The sequence below is a fragment of the Protopterus annectens genome, chromosome 4.part0, assembly GCF_019279795.1.
Source record: "Protopterus annectens isolate FY-2018-M chromosome 4.part0, PAN1.0, whole genome shotgun sequence".
Taxonomy (NCBI): Eukaryota; Metazoa; Chordata; order Ceratodontiformes; family Protopteridae; genus Protopterus; species Protopterus annectens.
The window spans coordinates 353,425,099-353,447,497 of NC_056733.1; the positions used below are offsets into that span (position 1 = coordinate 353,425,099).

At 37.2% G+C, this 22,399-nt stretch overlaps 1 protein-coding gene across 4 annotated transcripts in view; it reads right to left on the minus strand.

Annotated features, from left to right (window-relative positions):
* Positions 1-1,801: 1,801 nt before the first annotated feature.
* The window catches only part of CTU1 (cytosolic thiouridylase subunit 1), a 61,973-nt gene continuing 41,375 nt past the window's right edge, over positions 1,802-22,399 (minus strand). For all 4 annotated transcript variants that reach the window (XM_044068330.1, XM_044068328.1, XM_044068329.1 and 1 more), the window contains exon 3: positions 1,802-2,542. In XM_044068330.1, coding sequence (XP_043924265.1) covers positions 2,013-2,542 — 530 coding nt within the window. In that variant the 3' untranslated portion in view covers positions 1,802-2,012. The remainder of the gene's footprint in view (positions 2,543-22,399) is intronic.

A 22,399-nucleotide genomic window follows, 5' to 3' on the forward strand; every position in this document is an offset into this window, starting at 1 on the left:
GGGAGTCCACGTGTCTCCTCTTGCACATCCTCTTCCAATCTACCTCCTCTGAGGGATAGTCAGGGGAGGACTCTGAAGAGGCAAGGGTGCCCTGTAGATGGGTGGGCTGTAGGATCCCCTGAACAGGCTGACCGCGGACAGGACAACTGGGATCAAGGCTCAGAATGGACGAAGACAGATTAGGATTCAGGGGGGAGGAGACACATCTGTAGGCCTACAGAATACCTCTCTGCCACCTGGAAAGCAGACAAAACAGGGAATCTCTCTCACTCCCTCCTCAGGGCCAAAATAGTCCCAGGAGAAATGGAAGATATCTCTGCAGATTCATGGCTTTAAGATGACACTGGCCCCGAACTGTCAAAAGTTGAAGCTCTGTGGGAAGGAGACTGATCTGACCAAATCAGCACCGAAACCTTCCCCACAGAGTCAGCACAGATGCCTTGTGCCCGGGACCCACCCTGCTCAGAGAGCCTTGGAGCAAAGTCAGTCTGGGACACTGATGGAGTAGAGGAAAGTACCATCCTTAGCTCCATCAACATCCCTCTCAAAGTATCCGGATCCTAGGGTTCCAAAGCAAGTGGCCAGATTGGAAGAAGAGCTGGAGTGACTGGGCTCTCATAAATCCAAGATGGGTCGGAGATTGCTAAAGTACCATCTCGATCTGTGTCTTGAGCAAACTCCACATTATCCTGTCCATCTCAGACAGAGAAAGTCTGGAGGACCTGGAAGAAACAAATGGGAAAACCTGGTCAGAGAAAGGGACTTCCCATGCCTTGGTGTATGGCTCCTAGACCTCCGATTAGAAGCCTTTGGATTCGAGAAGGGTTGGATGGTGATGGGGAACTACGAATGAAGACCAATTCTGTTGGATGGGACAGAACCTATGGATCCCAAGTCTTAGGATCCGAAAGCAGGTCGGGTCCTAGGAGAAGGCAAGTCTGATAAGAGGTGTTGGATCAGAGCAGCTCCTTTGTTCCAAGGAAGGCCTGCTCCTCCTCTGATCCGAAGATGACAGATTAGGCTTCAGCTACTGAAAAAAAGAGCAAAGCTATCTGAACACCCGGGGGGGGGGGGTGCACCTCTTGGGCTCTTTGGACACACTGGGATTAAGCAGACAACTCGGCTCCAGATGAAGGTAAAAGCCCTCTCAAAATTAGCTTGTTCTGGCAATCTGCTACAGTTTGGGGGTCGAATCCCACACACACCTCACATTCCTGATCTAAATGAGAGGCACCCAAACAATGACACCTCTCATGGGCATCTGAATTTGGAATTTTGTGCCAGCAAGAGGTGCATCGTTTAAAACCCATAAGTCTTCTGACATTAAGTTAACAGACCACACAGACAAACAAAGCAGAAAAGGAGAAAGCATACACCTACACAATCGTAACAGACACCTACAGCTAAAGAATATCAAAGAGAAATTAAAAGAAGTTGGACAAAAGTTTAAACTTATCTTTTAAAGAAGCTTGAGACTATAGACTATTGCAATCGCATCTATCCAGGAAGGTGGTAAACAAGATCTGAGAAGTTAGGGCTGATGCAGGGCATTATGGGAGTGGGAGGAGTTTGAGACTTAAAGCAACAGTCTTTTGAAATGGCCGAATCAGATCCGATGTTGGATCCTATAATGACGAATAATGAAATGGATAACATCAGATATGGAGATTAAACACTCTTACATTTACTGATGATAAAAGTCAAAACAATCTCAGTTTATCAACAAGACACACAAAACAAATGTAGAACCAATTCACAAACTTTTCAAAACCTTAAAACAGGAAAACATGTTTACACCAAATCAGATTTTGTGATTTTTATTACACGACAGGTTGCATTTCAAATGGTTGGAAAAACAATACTCCTCTTCTGCTTCACATTCGTAAATTTTTTTTAAGAGACTTAAGAGACTACCTTGATGAAGTAAACTGTCAAAGATGCTAAGCAGTGAAAACATTACAACTTATGTGATTGTGCTGCCATTACAAGAAGCCTGATCGATTAAATGTGTGTCAAAAATCAATGCCCTTCAATTTCTTTTCTTCAGCTTCTGTCAATGGCTCCTGAGCTACTAGCTTGTCATGCAATTTGTGATGCTTTCCAATTCCTAGTTTTGGCAGTCCACGATTCAGTCCCTCCAGTAAGACACAGGCCTTACAAAGCTTCTGACTAGAGATATAACCGCAACGAGTACAACTGCCCTGTACTGGCATTTTAATATCTTCTTTCACTGAAAGGTTTTCCCCAGAATGGATAACATCAATAATTGCACTGGATCGAATGGATTCCAGGTCCTTCAAAAATGCCCTTGCATACCCACGATAAGCATTTGGAGAGTACACACATTCTGTAGAAAAATAATCCAGCTTTTTAAAATAAGCATACAATACAATCTCTTTCTCGTATGCATACTTGAGAGGTTTGCAGCGTGGAATTGCTCCTTCACTACCAGTGGTGATGGCAGTACAACGTCGAAGACGTGCAATATCACCTCTAAGGAAATTCATCAAGACTGTTTCAGCTACATCATCAGCATTATGACCTAGACAGGAAAATTTCAAAGGAAAAATATTTTTAATCTAGATAAAACTATATTACTTTAGAAATATTTACTACACTCAGTCTGGTGAAAAAAAAAAAAAAAAAAACTCCCAACACATGCTTAACTGTAAAGTTTACATCATGGGGAGCAAACACTTACAATGCAATACTTCCAAGCCTGAATGACATACAGCATTTAAAGGGGCAAAACTGCAAGAGGTCCACAGAGGTCAGTGTCTGAACAAAGTTATAACCAGAACACTGCTGCATTATGCAAGAAAGTCAGTATGACAGATAAAACCACATCATTGGAGTCTGGGTATGATGGTACTGGCAGTACAATCATGCAGTCTGTACCATTAAACCTATATAATCATGCCACTTCATAGGTTCAGACAAGTACTAGGTTAGCTGCTCGATGGTAATTTTTTGCATAGCAGATTTTCCTTTTGTGCTTGAATTAAGCTATCCCATTTGGTTAGACACTGGCCTTACCCATCCCATGGCTGACAATTCTATATTACACCTAATGAAAACAACTGACCACACCATAGATATTCTGAGGGGAACTATGCATGGGATGAAGCATTTAGGCGTTGCCTCTGTCCATTAGTAGTACAGGGGGCAATCCTGGGGTAAATTTCATTTTCCATCCACAGATCCAAGCTGCGCTTGAATATGGACAGGGATAAACTTTGTTTTATGCAGATGGCGAGTCTGTTCCAGAGTAGAGAGATCCCCTAGGAGTCCCTCCAAACCATTCTGCTGGATTTTGCAGAAGAGGTTTAGATTCTCAGACAGAGTATTTCTGATATCATTTGACTTGCTAATGCAAACAAGGGTCTTCTAGGGCATAGTAAGAGTTTTCTCTCTTTGCACCACAAGACTGAACATGATGGGATTCGTCCCTCTGGGTAAACTGTACAGGCTGTGGGTAAATCCTGCAACACCCACAAGTCAGGCACTGATTAATACATACAAGGTCACACAATGTGATGAGGTTAATCAGCAGAGTACATTTTTACTGACCAGTGTTCTACCTTTGCTAAGAGGATCAATCTCATTTAGTACACTCTACTCCTCAACTTTCTAAGCTCGTCTCTTGTTTTGTGCAAGCAAACAGTCTACCACAGCCACCTCAACACCACTATTGTCCTTCAATGGAAAGGACATTTCTTTGCCCTCTACTACTTTAGCCTACTGCTATTTGATGAAAGCTTAAGTGGCCAGCTACCACATGATGTCTTGGAGAATGTTTAGGCAAATGTTTCATCAGATCACATTACAGCAAAATAGAAAACATTATGTGTAAACATACTGCAGATGTACAAAACATATCAAATGACTGACTGCAATACAACAAATGAGAGAAACTATCTGGGTAGGCATAATAAGAAATTGACTACTGAATGTAATCCGTACCAAAATCTATTAAGTAAACTCCTGCACTTTCAATCAAATTTGTAAGTACCTTACACGATGGGAGAGGGAAACAAGACAATCTGTTCTGCTCTAAGTGCATTCATCATTTTACAACCTTCTCTTAATTATCTCCCCCTACTTCTCCAGCTGTTCCCAAGCAGTCTTGAATGTTTCAGTGGATTTCTTCAACACCCATTCAGGTAATGCATTCTACAAGACTACAACACTATCTGTGAAAGAGGTTTCACAGGTATTAGGAGTAGTTGATGCTGGTAAACTGCTGCTGTCTGTGCCTTTGTCCTTCCCTCCACTCTCCCAAATAGGTCTTCTCATTTCACTAACATACTCTCATATTCTACAGGACTGTCCTGGACTCAGGATGAGCTTTAGCTCCTCTAGTATCTGATCATATCCTTTTTCACCTCCATCCCACATACCCCGCCCCCACTGGTGACTGTTTTAGTCTTCCTCCAGCAACTGGATATCCTTCTCCCTCTATTTCCTCCAGCAATTGGATATCCTTCTCCCTCTATGGCCTCCATACATGTACACAGTACTAAATGTGCAGGCTGACTAGGGCCTGATGCAGAGGAAGCATTGTGTCTTTGATAGCTTACCAGATGCAGAGTGTCATCTCCCTCATTCACCAGCAGACAATAAAACAGAAGGTCCTCCTTTCACTGTCCAATTGTAACTTGCTACAGTGACCAACACAAAGGCATACTAAAAACAAATAAATTCATTTTAGCAGTCACAATATCAACCAAGGATGCTTAAAGGACTGAATATTGTAATCACTTCTGATCTGCAACTCTTCTATTGTGCTGTGCACTCCCTCTTAACAGCTTGCATGCAGGGCAGTCACTCACTTTGCCCTAACTATGGTACTACAGTCTAGATCTAAAGGAGGTGGTCAGGAAATTAAACAGAGGTCCTGGTCTGGCCCCATGGCACAAAAGAATGAAGTCCTGAGCCAGGTGACAGGGTTAGCTCATCAGCCCTGGCAATGAAGAGGCCAGGCAGGAAGGGAAGTGAAGGGGCACTGCCCACTTGCATCTACTGGAGAGCATGTCAGGGGGTTTACATGCACCGAGGGTCACACTGGACAGTGACCAGGAAACCATTTCTCCAACTGTGAGGGGAGGGGCTGGCCTGTTTTGAAAGTAGCACCCATATATACACCAGACAACCCACTGCATGCTTTCCCCAGCACCTCGCCCAGTGCATGCAACTTCGGCCAGGGAGAAATACTAGCAAAATCAAACTACTCCTACTGACCATCTGAATGACAGTCCTCCCATCAACCCTGGCATCAGTGATAGGAAGTAAGCAGCCAATTGACCAGAAGTAGGAGTGGATGGTAAACCGATAGTGGGGCAAAGTTACTGAAAAGTAAGGGCCCCTAAGTAATTTGTGGGGAAGATGGAAAGCTGTACTGCAAGAATCTCAGACTATCTAGGAAGCTGAACAACCAAAGTAAAAGTGGCTTTTAAAACTGCAAGTGATGCAGTCAAAGGCACCTCAAATCATATCTACAGGAAAAACATTAAACTTTCACTGGAACTACTTCTGTTAAATTAAAACAGTTAATGTACATCATTAGCTGCAATAAACTACAAATCAGCATTTGTCTAGGGGGTACATACCTACCTTTACTCTCACCCTACACAACTGCAAGTATACAAACTCCCAGGACTGCATACCGCTAGGGATAATTTGTAACCCACTACTCTGCATTCTTGCTCAAGTCGATAAATGGATTTCAAAAATCAAACTGTAAAGCCAAAGTTAAAAAAAAATAGATATGTCACAGCATGACCCAGAGTTCCAGCAACCTCCTAAAACAAAACTGCAGCAGTCTCAAAGGTACATAGAACCCCCACCCCCCACCCCACAAATCATTAAGTTTGAGAGAGTGTAGCCAACATATCATGCCGCAAAAGGGATTAGTAAAGCCTGTGGTTCACAAAAAGCTTGTGATCTACAGCATGTCTGGATATCACACCACAGGCACTTATTCAAATCCAAATCATCTGATATGTCAACATTATGGAAATCTGTTTGACAGTTTCTATGGAGAGTTCTGCCACTTTCATATGGTGCCATACACTCCAACAATATGCTGTATCCTTCAAGTGTAAAAGGTATAGTCTAAGGTCAGCTGACACCATACTAGGAAACAGAAATGAAGGCAGAATGGTTACTGGTAGCACAAGTAAAGTCAGCATGTTACACACAACAGACAAAGCCAAGCTGATAACTGCCACAAGAGGCACAGACAATGTCAAACATAGGACAAAGATCAGACTGACTGAAAAAAGCACCCAGACAAAAACATCTTTAACCAAGACTTCACAGAAGGCAATTCCAACTTTGTCACATTTGCCCATGTCAGAGATGCTCCATGACAACCAACAACCATTGCAAAATCTTCATAATAAATATAGATGATGAAACGAAACCCCATGACTGAAGCACAATGACTATTGCTCAAACCACTAAAAGTCAAATAACTGGGTAAGTGAAACCACCAAAATGGAGCCTGCCTCAGGTATACAGTTTGTCTCCATTCCCTTTTTCTCCCGCCCACTGCTGCAGTAAGTTGCTGTACTCCCCAGTTTTTCCTTTCCCAGTGTGCTGGATGCTTCAACAAGTAGCAGTTCAGAGTCCATGACTTCCATCCTCCCAACCTGGCATCTCTTTGCCACCTCCATGGCTGGTAATGTCCTCAACATTTTTTAGTGTCTAGAATGAAATTTGTATCTTCACTCAAAAAGGCATGCCTCCTCCTGCCTTCCATATCTTTCTTTTATTTAATCACACTACTCTTTCCTTACCTTGCATACCCAAAACAGGACTCCCTCTTTTCCTCCCATACTTCAGTGCTAAACGTTTCAACTCCTCCAGACTCTCCCCATGCCTCTCATCTTCCAGTATCAAATTACCTTGGTAGTCACTCTCAATACCACCTCAACTTTCGTTTATCTGTACAGGTGGATTTAATGTGCACACTTCTCTAGCTATTGCTGAAGCAAAACTTACAGGGATTACTTTCAAATCTTATATCATACAGGTCACACAAACTGACCTGACACCTAGACTACACTTTCGGGTGGCTGCCCTAAACAAGCATGCTATTTATCACTGGAGCAAAAAAAAAACAGCACATGCACCTTTAACCAACATCATACTTAAAACTGCTTTCAGAGATACTTTATGAAGTAGCACCTGCTGCACTAGTACTGGCAAAAATTAAATTTCACTTAAAGAAGCAACAGATGATATGAGTGGGCTGGTAAAATGAGCTTTTAGAGTACACAACAATGGTTTGCCATGTATATTCAATTGTAACAAAAAATTCTGGTTACCCTTACCGCACGATTTGATTCTGTCCAGGTGATATCTCTGTGCACAATAATGCAGGGAGGCTAATACTTGCCATGACTGATACAAGAATGCAGGCAAATGAAAACCTGTTCAGATTACTTTACACCATAAATTATTACCAAAGGCCTTTTCCTTGTGAAATTCTTGGTAAGGGGGGCTAAAAAGAGCTTGCAGTTTAGAGATTAGCTTGGCATAAATTTACTGCCATTAAATACAAAAATCTTTCATAATAAACATTTTAATTTGGCTGATTCAGCTAGCTCACACAGGATGAAAGAAAAGTTCTTCCTGCATAAAGTGTCACATGCAGAGGCAGGATCTCCAATAGGGAACCCGATGTGAAATGTACCTTTCTGAAAGGCCTTACAAATTTCGAGAGAGATCAGTACAATGTAGTGCTGCCTAAAAAGAAAAATCAGAAACAGCTGGCATGTGAACCGTGATGCAGGAATAACTCAGATGCAAGAACAGTTTTCTAAATGTTATCCCAAGACCTTGCCTATCAGGGCAGAAAAGGAATGCAGATTACACGAGTATATGAAGGAATCCAGCACTCAAGTGAATGTCGATACTCTTCAGACTACTTGCTTAAAGGACTTTAAGTGAAAGTGGAGTCTCCTCTTTTCCACTGCTGTGCAACTTTGTAGTAGTACAAAACCAATGGGGATCTGGAAGAGTGGTGTGTGGTAGTGGGGTTGTCCCTACACAACAGATAAAAAAGGCTTACTCTGATGTTCTGTGGAAGTGATTTCAGTATGCTGCTTTCATATGATCAGCATTTTTTGAATCAGCTGTTGAGCTACTGTGATGATTCTAGGAGGATACAATGCACAGAAAAGTAAAACCTTTTCATCTTACCCTTGGAGACTGAGTATATTGCAACTGAAAGTACAAGAGCAAAGAAACCACCCTATCAGGCAAAACTGAAAAATGGGAATTGTGGGAATAATACATGCAGAGTACAAACAATGTTTAAAAGAAAGCAGAATGTGAATGAGCTATGTAATTTTTTTTTTTAAAACAGGTTTATCGTTTTAACATATAAGAGAAATATCATAACAATTTTATACAAGTAATTAAAAATAGGTATTATTATAATATTCAACAAAACAACTAAAGTATTTACAAAGACATCCACTACAATCAGATCAATTAAACTAAAATATCATGCTATTGAAATTAAAATTTTTTAAACAAATTTTGTAAGTTATCCCATACAATATAATAAGATTATTTTCTATTTGTTCTTGTCCTAATAGTGTTTATTTCCATATGGCACACTATATTCATAACATTTTTAAATTCATTGAACGAAGGAGGTGCATCTGAAATCCAATTTCTAGTTATTATTTTCCTAGCCACTGCTAGAATAGACCATAACAAGGGAATCTTAACCTTTTTAACACTTTGAGGTACAGGTGTGTTGAATAACATAAGAGATTTAGAAATAATGAAATTATCTGTAAAAAGAGCCTGCAAACATTCATTAATTGACTTCCAGTATTCTTTCAATTTTATACAGTCATAAAACATATGAGCCCAGTCAGCATTAATTTCTACATTACATCTCTTACATAAATTATCTTTATTATTTATTTTATTCATCATCAAAGGTGTATAAAAAGATGTAAAAATTTCCATGTATAAAGTCTCCAGACAATGGAAGACGTAAGTTCTATAAGCAGATTCCAATATATATTGTTTATCTTGTTGATTTGGTGGGTCCCCATTAATAGAAGTGAAATAATTCCAGTATGAATCTACACTGTAAAAAGTTTGTCTGATAATTTTATGTATGTATGAAAGTTTACCTTTATCAGAAACTTTATGTTGTAAATTTAATATCAAGTAATCAATCAGTGTTGGAATAGATTCTTTAACTGTTATAGACATTAGATCTATTTTATTAATGAGATGTTGTCTAAAGGTCTGAACCTCTAACCAGCAAGTTTCTCTTAGATCAAATTCTTGTTTTAAGAAATCTAGATTTTTAACTTTATTATGAGATATCAACTGATACCAGTACTTTAGATCATTATCTATAGCTAAACGAGTTCCTTCAGAAGTAGATGACAAAAGCATACCCTGAGTATACATTATAGGGAATACAATAAAATTCCATTCCCTATACTTAGGGTGCATGAATATAAAGTTACGATAACTAGTAATAATATTTAATGGGTAACAAACCATATGTTTAGGTGTAATAGGTGAAGTACAAAATTCCTTTAGTAACCATAACATGGAGTTATTTACAATCATATTTTTATGTGTTAAGGAGATTTTCATGAAGTGCATACTAATTAGCTCCCAATAATATTTCCATTTTGCAACATATGACTGATCTATTAATAAAGTAATAACTTTTACAATAGAAGAGATAGTATATAAATTAAAGTCTGGAAAAGAAATACCCCCTTGAGACCAGCTATTAGTATGTTTCTTTAATGCAAACCTAGGTCTATTAGGTGCCCATAGGAAATTTAACATTAGTGTATTCAGTTTCTTGATAATTATTTTTGTAGGTGGAAGTATTATTGATTGTATTAAGTATAAAATCTTGGGGAATATTATCATTTTAATAATTGTAAGTCTCTCCTCCATAGTAAAAAACATATTATTCCAGGTATTAAAAAGATTTTGTATATTAAGAAACCAGGTATTATAATTATTATATATAATAGATCTTTAGATAGTATTATACCTAAATAAGTATTATACCTAAATAAGTTATCTGACCTGAATTGGGTACATATTTAGTAAAATCACTAATGAGAATATTTTTTCGTGTATATATAGGTAGTATTTTAGTTTTTTCTTCATTGAATATTAAACCAGAAATACTTTTAAAATTCATCATGTTATCAAATAGAGACTGCATAGAAGAATTAGATCCTGCTGATGTAATTAGAACACCATCTGCAAAAAGTTGAATTTTGGATGTTGTATTTTCATCTATTTCAAAACCCTCTATGTCAGTACTGTTTCTGATCAAATTAGCCCAAGGCTCCATTACTAAAGTGAATAATAGTGGAGAAAGTGGACATCCTTGTTTTGTACCTTTAAGAATGGGTATTTTTTGTGAAACATATGTTCCTACCTTAATATAAGCCAACGTTCCTTTGTATAAAAGCTCAATTAGATTTACAAATGCATCTGAGAAGTTTGTGCACTTCATTAAGGTAAACAGATAGTCCCAACTTACTGAATCAAATGCTGAACTTATATCAAGACTAATAAGTGTTAAATCTTTATTTTTCCTATTTGCAAAATCTATTAATGTTAAAGTTCTTCTTATATTATCAAAAGTATTTCTATTTACAATGAAGCCTGTCTGATCTATATCTATAATGCCGGGAATGATGGTCAATCTATCAGCAAAGATACTCATAAACATTTTATAATCAACATTAAGTAATGAGATGGGCCGATATGAAGAACATCTAGTTGGATCTTTATTAGGTTTTAAAATTGGCGAAATAAATGTATATTGCCAAGATGGGGGGGGGGTTATTAACTCAGTTTGGGCCAAAATAAAAACCTTATGTATTAATGAATATGTACTTTTAGAAAGGATTTTATACATCTCTGGTATAATACCATCATTACCCGGTGCTTTGTTTGATTTAAGCTTATTTATTTGTGTAATAACCTCTGTATATGAAATACTTTTGTCCAATAGTTTAATCTGTTGTTTATTAAGCTTTTATTCATGTTTGTGGTTATAAACTCCTTTATTTTATCTTTAGGTTCCATGTTAATGTTATTATGGTTAATTTTGTGAAAGTGATTTCTAAATTCATCTAGTATTTCTGGTATACTAGAAACATTCTTCTTTTCCTTAGAGAAAAGATTTCTTTGATATGGTTTTGTTTATTCAACCTTTTTGTTTTATTTTTAAGTCTATGCAAGTATTTGGGGCTTATTGAATAAGACAAAAACTTGTATTTCTCTAAAGTTATTTTAACTTTATGAGTTAAAATTTCTTTGTATTTCTCATTTAGTTTGTTTATTTCTTCAATAACTTTCTTTTCCATAATATTTTCTTTATTATTATGTTTATAAGAGTCTAATTTACTTTGAATATCTAACAATTCCTTATCCCAAGATTTCCTTTTATTATACCATCTGATACTTTGTCCATATAGATATGATTTTAAGGCATCCCAAACATAAACAAAACAATGGAGACTTCAGGAGTATCATTTATATCTAAAAAATGTTTTACTTCTGAAAGTATATATTCTTTATAGTCTTTTAGTTGAGTTAAGTATGCTGGTATCCTTTTGATCTGAACATTATGAGTATTTTTTTATCATGAATTCAAAAACAATTGAATTATGATCAGATATAGGACATGAAATGATTTTGGAATTAATTAAATCTGTTACCATCTGGTTAGAAATAAAGACCCTATCTATTTTTGAATAAGTTTTGTATCTGTTAGAAAAAAAGGTGTATGGTAATGATTTTGAATCTGATTATTAATATCATTCAAATAAGAATTAGCAAAATCATTTACATGTTTTGCATTAGATGTAATTCTTCTTTTCCCTATAGTGGTAGTATCACTTTCATGCAGTATACAATTAAAGTCACCAGCTAAAATAATATCTCCTATAGAGAATTATATGATCTTATCAAGATGATGTTTCACTGTATTAATACCAATTCCAGGTATCCAATATACATTAAAGTGTAAGTCTTCCCATTAATTTGTATTGTAATCATACAAAACATTCCTTTGTCATCCTGATAAGACTTAATGGTTTTAGGAATGGGCATACTTTTATTCCATAAAATAGCCACTCCTCTTTTTTTCTGAGTGTGCTCTGAACTAACCAATACTGTATATTTGTTTGTGGCTAGTTTATCAATATCTTTTTTCAAGAGATGGGTTTCTTGCAGGAAGACTAAGTTGGCCTTATGTAAATTAATGTATCTTATTAGGCTTGCCCTTTTACATGGATTATTCAATCCATTAATGTTTAAAGAAATTCCTTTTAAAGATGTCATTTGGCATTTTTAAAACTTAAGAATCTTATGATCAAAATAACAAATAACAAGATAAGTAAAGTTACATCTCCTCCTTTAGGTGTACCTTTAAAAATATAGCTGTATTTATTGAATCTCTTATGGGATTTCGTATAGGATTCAATTTTGTTTGTAGTGACAATGACTGTACAAAATATATTGTGGATGTCAAAACTATATACAAATAACAATGAACAAGTGAAAATAATGTAAGGATTAAACTTTGCATCCAGCCTGGAGTTATAAACTCCAACTTAGAGTAGTATTTACCACTCAAGTTAACCCCCTACCCTAAGCAGCAGTACCTCAGCTACCACCTTATCAATTTAATACTAGTTATATTTAACTGAGGTTAACAGTTTTCAGTTCAATTATCTAGCAAGACAAGACTACACATTTGGTAAAACAGCATCATATAAACTAAAATAAACTTTTTTTTTTTTTTTTTTTTAAAAACTGTTCATACTACTATATACATCCATGTAATATAAAACACTTGTATTCAAATGGCATTCAAATAATCTTGATGTTAGAAATCAAGAGGAGAGAAAAATAAGTTCTAACATTCATTTAAATCAAAAACTTTGGCTAATACGATTCAGACATTACATATATTAAGATGCATCTATTTTCTGTCATGTAAATGCAATTATCAGCTTCCAAAAAAACCCTTGAATTGCTTGTATATGATCATTTACTCAAACTCATTGTCAATAGAATAAAATATTGTATTCATAGAAATAGTTATAAATCATACTGCATAGTTATGCAGATTCTCAGAAACACATATATATATATATATATATATATATATATATATATATACACATATACACACATATATATATATATATATATATATATATACACATATATATATATATATATACACACACATATACATATGCACACAAACACACACACAAACACACACACATATATATATATATATATATATATATATATATATATATATATATATATGTATATATATATATATCTGATCTCACTGAGTTGTGTCCTTACTGAGCACCATCTTACTTGCTGTCCCTACAATAAATCTGTCTGCTTTATACAAAATAATGCACAGCAAACACATTTTAGTAACCAAATTTTACAACCATGCTATACTACTGCTTTAAAATATATCACATGACAATTTCTTCCAGTATAGAGTTATAAAATTATTTATGCTTGTCAATCAGATGAATTAAATGAGTTATAGTAATGTATATGTTTGGAACATAAGTTTTTAACACAGATTATTAAGCTGCTGTTAAGTAGATTTTCAAAAACACTTGAATAAATGTTTCATTTTCTATGCCTTCTAAAATAAGACATTTACTTACTACAAGAAACTATCATTTAAACTCATTATAACTGACATATTTTATGAATTATAACATAGATATTTAAGTAATTATATAAAATAACTCACATTTAGATGTTAAAGAGTTCATTTTCCTTCACATAGTCGCATTTGTATCTTTCAATTTCCTGGAAGAGTGTCATTCCTGAATCTATGTGTCAGTGTGATATCTAGGTCAAAGGTGAGACTAGCTGCTTTCAGCTTCTCTGTGAGAATTCTGAGAGTTGAAGCTTTTGAAGTAGCTCATGGACACTGTGCATGAGACAGCCCACATCCCAGATTGTCTCTCTTAACATTTTGGCGGGAAACTTATTAAAAACTAGTGACAAACATTCATTTAGCAGTGTAAATGCATCTAAACATGACAAAACCTTCACAATGTATTTTACAGGTTATTACAGCCTCTATGTAAGTGAAATTAAGCCCAAAATTATTAATAAGTAATAAAACTCAATATTTTTGTCCCAACTCAATTTTTATGCAAATCTTATTATTTACTGTGTCTATATGATCAAAAGCATCTCTATATATTAACAAAGAAAAGAAAAAGAGAGTAGAAAGTAAAAGGGTGTAAGGCAGAAATAAAAAAAATGTAAGAGAAAGCTATAAGAAGTATATACAATGGAATATTACTTACTGTTTATATTAATAGAGTTAAAAATAAAACATATTTACTATTATTTAGTTCCAATTATTATTAGTTAAAGCATGACAGATTATTTACAAACAAGCATAAGCAGTGTAATCAAGAAAGTATAATTAGGAATAGCATTTGAAGAACATATAAACTTTTACAAGGAATAAATATGTTATTATTCTATTAATCATATTTTCATTACTCTTCTCTCCCTGCCCTCCCCCACCCCTTACCCACTACATAATCTAGATAGAATGTCATTGTTTAAACAAAGAAAAGAAGAAAAGGAGAAGAAAAAAAAAGATAAAGAAAAAATGTATCAAATTACTGACCTTACTTCTCCTTTTCAGAAAGAGAAACAAGTTGAATCACAACTTGCCATTAAATCTCCAGATATTTTGACTAGTTATGAAACTAAACATTTCTTTGCACACAGAGAATAACTTTGATTAAATCTTTTTCAAAATATTTGTTGCTTCTTGGAAATGCAGGAACTATATTTAAAAAGATTAATAATGAAATAAAATGATGAGAGAAAAAAAAAACATAGAACAGATAATTTGTTTTTTAGTCTCTTCTTCTCTGAAGTCTTCCACAAAGTTTCAGTTGCCAGTCTCTTTAATGAAGGACTAGCCCATTCCATTTCTTCTATTTTATCCAAAATCTTATTTTTTCTGATAAAAAGTAAGGCAGAGTCTAAGTCATCGAAAACTTTAGGACCATCAGGAAGGAAGACTTTAAGCTTGGCAGGAAACAGAAGGTATCTTTTAAACTGTGCTTTTTTAAGCTCCCTTATTAGTGGCAGAAAAACTTTTCTTTTAGCTATTACCATGGAAGAATAGTCATTGTCAAAATGCACAGTTGTCTCATTAATCTTAACAGGAGCTATAGCCCAAGCAGATTTAAGAACCATCTCTTTATCAAAAGATGATAGAAATCTAACTATAACTGATCTAGTTTTTGTTAGAGTTAGTATTAGTTATAGATCTATGTGCTCTTTCGATACCAAAAGAGAATGCTTCTGGTAAGTCTAAAGTTTTAGGGAGCCATGTTGTTAAAAAACAAGTAATATTGTTACCTTCAATATTTTCTGGCAGTCCAAAAATCCTAATGTTATTGCGCCTATATCTATTTTCCAGGTCATCCAGCTTTGTTTGTAAATGTGTATTTTGTTTCAGCAGAAACTCACTGTTGATTTCCTCTTCTTGTATTCTATTTTCCATGTCATTCACAGCTTCTTCTATGCCCGTCATCTGGATCTTCTGTTGTTGCAGGTCTATATGTAACAAGTCTATTTGTTTTGTAGTTTTTTCTATGAAGGTGTCTATTTTAGTATCCATTTTATCCATCTTAGCAGTAAGTTGCTGGATTATAATCATCAGAGACTGAAGTTCTTTCTTGATGCTGGAGTCTTGAGAATTTGTCTTACTGGAACTCATTTCAGACTGATAAACTGACAGGAAAATTTCCAAAGTGATTTCTGACAGGAATATTGTTAAGATTTCCTTTCTTTTTTAAATATAGTTCAAGAACTATATAAAACAAACATATTTAGAAAGAAAATTACTTCAAAAATTAATTTAAGTAATTAATTCCTGTCAGTGTAATGAAATTGGTGGAGCTGAAGAAATCTGCTGCTATCCTGTGTTCATCCTTGGCCACGCCCCCCGAGCTATGTAATTTTTGATTGACAATGACTGGGACAGAAGTGATGTATGAGGTTTGCAACTACAAATTATGTCAACATGGTATATGATGTAGAATGTTTGCAACCAAAATTGTCAACAGGGTTGGTTTACTTTTATACAAGTGTATGACACAGGCAAAAAACACACATTAGTTTACATAAAAAAAAAAAGGATTTGGGACAGGCAGGAAGGACTTCAGTCTTCCTGCACGTGCCAGGACCACCATAATTTGTTCTCTCTGACCTTCCCCTCAACTGGAGTACTTAGGCTTTTGCTGTAATGTCATTTCTTGGTCTGTTCTACTGTTTGCATCATACCTCCTTGTCCTGTCTCAAACCTTCATCTCCATCTCCATCACCTCTAGCTTCACCTGCTCTGCCTTCACTGCCCAGGTTTCTGTAACCCACAGCAGTACTGATCACACCACTTTTTAGCTTATTTGGTAATCTTGCGTTGCACCATAATCCTGACATACTTTGCCAGTTGGCTGCAGTTCCTCTTATTTTAGCTTTGGCCTCCTCATTTCAGATTTCTCTTCTCCTCAGCCACTCCCCCACCAACACCTGTAGCTATCAAACTGTTCTACCTTGCCTACCTCAGTTCTGTTTCTTCTGGTTTCTCCCTTTTGCTGCCGTTACAACAGTCTTATCATTACTCCGTTTCATCCTGTGTCTCTTCACATTTGCATTCCTCTTATCATTTAATGAAGTTCTTGTTAAGAGCATGCCTGTAACGTCACATTCTCTACATACAGCAGCTTTGCTAATCTGTCTCCTCTGACCTGTTTGCTAATGGAGACCATCACCAGTATGAACAGCAGTGGGCTCAGAGCGGAACCTTGATGCACACCCACTCCCACTCCCACTGGGAATCCTTCTGTGAGTCTGAAAACTGTCCGTCCTTGTGACATTAACTGCTTGTACACTGCCTGTAGTAATTTTACCAATGTTGTTGTGACTTTGAACCATCACAGGTATGCCCAGACAAACGTTTTTGAAAACATGTCAAATGTTTTCTCAACGTCTAGGAATGCCCACCTGGACTCTCTTCTCTCTAGCTTCTTCTTAGTGTCTCACTGCAAATAATCAGGTTGGTTGTGCTGCATCCTGATCTGAATCTGAAGTGCTCACCTCCCATCTTAGTTTTTACTACTCTGCATATTCTTTTAATCATAGGTCTTGCAGTACTAGGCAGTCTGCAGACCATTACAAACCATTCCAAAACACCCCATTTAAAAGTTCCCTCTGGTCTCAATGAGGGCAAGACCAAACAGACCAGGGGAGAATTTGAGGCTGCCCATCTAATTATATCAAAGTTTACCTTAAGGGTGGCAAGAGTACTTCTCTGCTTGACATGTAGTGGAAGTTAGTTCTAGAGCCAAGGGACATGTTGCAATATGAAATCTATCAAGCCAATGTATTTTATTTATCTGCTGATGAAGGTTTAGTTCCTTGAACATGGTATTTGAGATATCATTACTTCTGCTAAAGAACAGAAGGACAGATAGGGCTGAACTGTTCATGGATCTAACAGCAAGACACATATTTCCATGGAAGAGTCTGTAGGAGACCAAGAAGAGAGAAAGGGCTGCCAGCCTCTCATACCAAAAATGATCAGTGGCCTCAAAAACCTTAGCTAAGGATCTCTTGAGGTCTCTCTCTCTCTGATACATTCAAAAAAATGCATGCCAAAAAGGTGCACTGTATTCAGTAACAGGTCTGATAGGATAAAAATAAAGGGGAATTAAGACGTCTTTGAATCTAGCGGAGATGCCTTTAAAAATTAGATGGGCTAGATTAAAAGGCATTCTGAACTACTGACTTGACATAAGGAATTAAGAGAACACAGAACCCTTACAACAGCATCTTATAGGAAGGGTGCATCACCTATAAAAAGTGAAACAGTTAGTGAACTGTGTTACATTTTTTTTACATTTAACTTGAGACCACTGTCCTTGCAACAATTAATCTAACCCATGCTGGACCAACTGTGAGTCAGCTGAAGACTGAAAACCACCAACCAATTTATAGTCCCCTGCAAACTTAACCACTGGCCAGGAATGCTGGCTTGAAGGTCTCAGAAATAGATGCTGAATAGGACAGGGATCCAAAGTGAGCCCTAGTACACCCACTGGTAACTTTTCTTCTTTCAGAAGTGGCATCAGCTTACTCTAACCACACACTCTTCAGAACTTTCTTTCAATGAGTCAGGAGTTTGATACCACCATACTGTTAACAAATGCGAATGTTGCCCTTTGTTCTTGCACACTAGCACTAGAACGCTTATTCTCCAGTCATTTGGGATACACCTTTTTCCATACTGCTACAAGTACCCTCTAGAGCCATTTCTCCCTTAAGTTCTTGATCATATCTATGCGACATCATCTAAGCAGCTACTTTCCAAGACTTCATTTTCCTTGGTACTGTCATTCTTCTAGGGTAGTCTCCCCTTCTTACATCGTATGTGGTGCCTGGTGCAGTGCAGCTTCTGTGGGATTTTCCTCATTCAAAAGCTGCTGGAAGTACTCCTCCCATCGGCCTTTGATGTTCAGTGGATTAGTGAGCAGATCTTTGCTAGCATCTTTATGAAGGCTATCTAATGACCATAACTCTAAATGGTCTGCATTTTTGTCTCATAATTGGTCTGTTCCTCATAAAAATTGTGATTTTCTGGCAAAAGAACTGAAGTCACTAAATGACCTGCATTTGAGTCTCAGACTAGATCCTTCAGAAAATGCATGCCAACACAAATCATGTTACTCTAGCAACTTAAAGTTTAAGAGCAATATTTAAATTATGTCCCTATTTTTGGACCTCTATCCCCCACATTAGTTTAGACTTTGTCCAGATTTCTTGCATTAAGTACTTGTGAGGCAAGCCGATTACTATCTTTACCTCGGTCATTGCCTTGCAACCTGAAAGAATTTGTGCTATCTGCTGTGTCACTTCCTAGAAGCTGGTAGAGTGCTTCTGATGTCTTGCTCTTTGCTACTGCAACCGCACTCTTAGCCTCCGTTAGCCAACCAGTATTCCTTCTTAGGTTGGTCCATCTTTTTTTATCTCACACTTTCTTGCACTCCTTTCTGGCGGTCTTCCTTTACTTCAGTATTTCACTGCTAACTTTCATGTACCTTATTTCAATACCTAGCTCAGCCACATCTTCTACAAGCCTCACATATACTGTTTTCAGCACTGCCTATTTTCTTCAAATGCACATACATTTCCTTTACTTCCTGATGTGCTACAGCCTGGAGTATTTCCTTGAAATTCTGTGCTTACTTTCCAGTCAAATTCCAGGTCTTTAGTCTTGGTTTATCTTTGAGCTTTCGGTGACCACTTTCATCGTCTTACTGTGTCAACAAGTGGTTTATGTTGTGGGCATACTGCTTCCACTGGTAATTTTTGTCGATTCTACTGCTGTGTCCTTTCTTTACTAGAAGGAAGCTTAGCCAAGTTACATGTTGGAGGCTCCTGTATGCAATGTCATTATTCTCGCTTACAGAAGCACATGTGGGACACCATCAAGCTATCTGCCTGACAAAAGTCTAAAATGGACTCTCACTCATTCCTGTTGTCTTACCTATGTGAACCAAGGCAGTACCCACATCCACTTCTGTCTGCCTGATATGGACATTCAAGCCACCCCCTGCCCCCATCGAGCCACCCCCTGCCCCCTTCAACACAAACTCAATGTCCAGATTCATTTAATAAGTCCTGCAACTGCTGCTTGAATGCAGTTGTTGCCTCACTATCATAATCTGCTGGGAGGCATAGGCGGAGATTATAAATACTGCCCTATCCTTACAACAGAGTCAGATTGTCATGAGCCCATCATTAACTCCCTCACTGTATGCTGAAGCTTCTCCCACACCAGGATTCCCAACCAATTTTCAGTACATCTTCCCCAAACGATTAGACTAAATCCCAAGCCAAGTGACTTTTCTTCCCTGGTCTTCTAACTTGACTCCTGGATACAGAGTAAGTCCAACCTCCTCCTTACCATCAAAGGTCATCCACTTTTAAGTGGAATCCTGTCAACATATAACAAGTACAGTAATTCTTAAAGTTTGGCGAACTTATTGGTTATTTTTCATTTAGTACTGGCCAGGCCAATGAGGTTAAAGCAGTCTGGTGCTGAAGTGACCCCTGCCCTCTTGGTAATCTATAGATCTGGGAATAACCAAACACTAACACTTGACTGACAGGGGGATCATCAGGTTTCTGAGAAGGAAATTGGATAGGTCTAATCCCATATAGCCCAAGTTTTTTTTATTTTTACTTCTGGCAGCAGTTAACAAATCTGCAGTTCTTTGTCTCTGCAGTACTCTGACCCATGTCTTCACTTACTGTAAAACAGGAGCAGTAATTCCCACAATTATGTTCACTTTGTTCTGTGGCTAGGTGAGGAGTTTCTTGTTTGCTGATAACATATTACAGTTATGGTTTTCCTTTTAAAATTTCCGATGCAATTACAGAATACCACATACTGGTCTGAAAGGTTAAAAACTAAGTTCATAGTAAAGACCAGGAAGACTTGATAAGCAAATTAAGAAGCTGCCAATATGTACCAAATGTAAATTCTGTATTGTATGTGTAATGTCTTACATGTAGAGCTTTTCTCCCTGGGACTCCACTGAAAATGGGCCCTTCTGGGCCAGCTGGACCATCCCAGTAAGCAAATGCAAGTTAAGTAAATAAAAATATACAAACAAAAAATGATTAGCTCCTGTACTTTATATTTGTTCTACAACAGGGTAAGCTTTGAAAGCTATGCAGCATGTGTTTTTCTTCCTCAGGAAAATTTAATAAGATTCCACTAAAAGGTATTTTGTTAAAATGCACCCTTGGAGACAAGTCTCCAAAAGTCAATAAAACTGGCTTACTAACCTTAAACCTGAATCAAATAAGATGAAACAAGTAATCTAATAATAAAAAAATAAATAAAAAAAAATATCTTACAAAATCTGATGGACTTATCACAGAATAATAGAAATAACCCATGGCCACTTCTCTGACGGGTTAACCCTGCAGCATGGCAAGACAGATCTGGACAAGAAGGTCCACAGGCATGGCACAGCATTAAGGGTAAAGGGAAAGGGCTCCACTACCTACAACAAATTTAAGGCGTCACGCTGCTACTAACAAAGACAATCACATTAGATTAAAGTTTTTCTAACCACTGTGGTCTTTTAAATGATTTTCCAGTGCCTTTCATCAGTGGTGCTTACTCTCAGCGTTAAGCGTAGGACAAATGGAATAGAATGAAGTGATGTATCAGACACCTAAGCAAACTAAGCACTTGGTGTTGTCTGTTTGCCAGAGAAACCCACTTCCTAGAAGCACAAATTGAATTAAATAATGCAATAACTACAAGCTGGTCATGGCACTAACAATAATGACAAAGGAAATTCTTAATCACTTCAGACATAGTACAGTTTTGTACCTACCATAAATGTAGATGTCCGAACTGGATAGCATCTGCAGTCATAACAACTGGGTTGTCCTGTCGTCAGGCAGCCCTTCAGTCGGCCGGATTCCAAAGTCCGGGTCCGGCTTCGGCTGATGTCGCACTCCACCCGACGTCATCTCTGTTGGTCTTCGGGTATAAAAGCATCAGCCGACGCCATTTTCCTCAGTGTTTCTTGCCCCAGATGCCAGTAGCCCTCTTGCAGGCTAAAATTTGGATAGATGCCAATGTTTCCAAATAGATAGAGGTAAACACAACAATAAGCATGTATGTACATATATACAAACAAATACACCATAAAAGACTCCCCCCCAACAGCTAGCTATTAGGAGGGTAAACACCCTAGGAGTACCACAGAGGGGAAGGAGGGAGGGTAATCCTGACTGCAGATGCTATCCAGTTCGGACATCTACATTTATGGTAGGTACAAAACTGTACTATGTCCTTCATGGATGCATCTGCAGTCATAACAACTGGGTAGAATACCATAGCCAACTAGGGAGGAGGATAAAAGTAGATTATGGTGTGTTTAGGATCCCTTGCAGTACAGCAGTGGCAAACCCTGCTCGGGATCTGGAATATAGAGGCAAATCATAATGCTTGGCAAATGTATGCACGGAGGTCCAAGTAGCCGCCTCAATAATGTCTTTGGTTGCCACTCCTCGTAAGAAGGCTGTGGTAGTGGCTGTTGCCCTTGTAGAATGAGGTCTTATGTTCTGTGGAATTGGTTTTCCATGGAAGGAGTAACAGAATCATATGCAATTTCCTATCCATTTGGAGATTGTCTGTTTGGAAATAGCTTTTCCTTCCCTTCCTGTTGCATAGGCTACAAAAAGTTGGTCAGTCTTTCTGCTA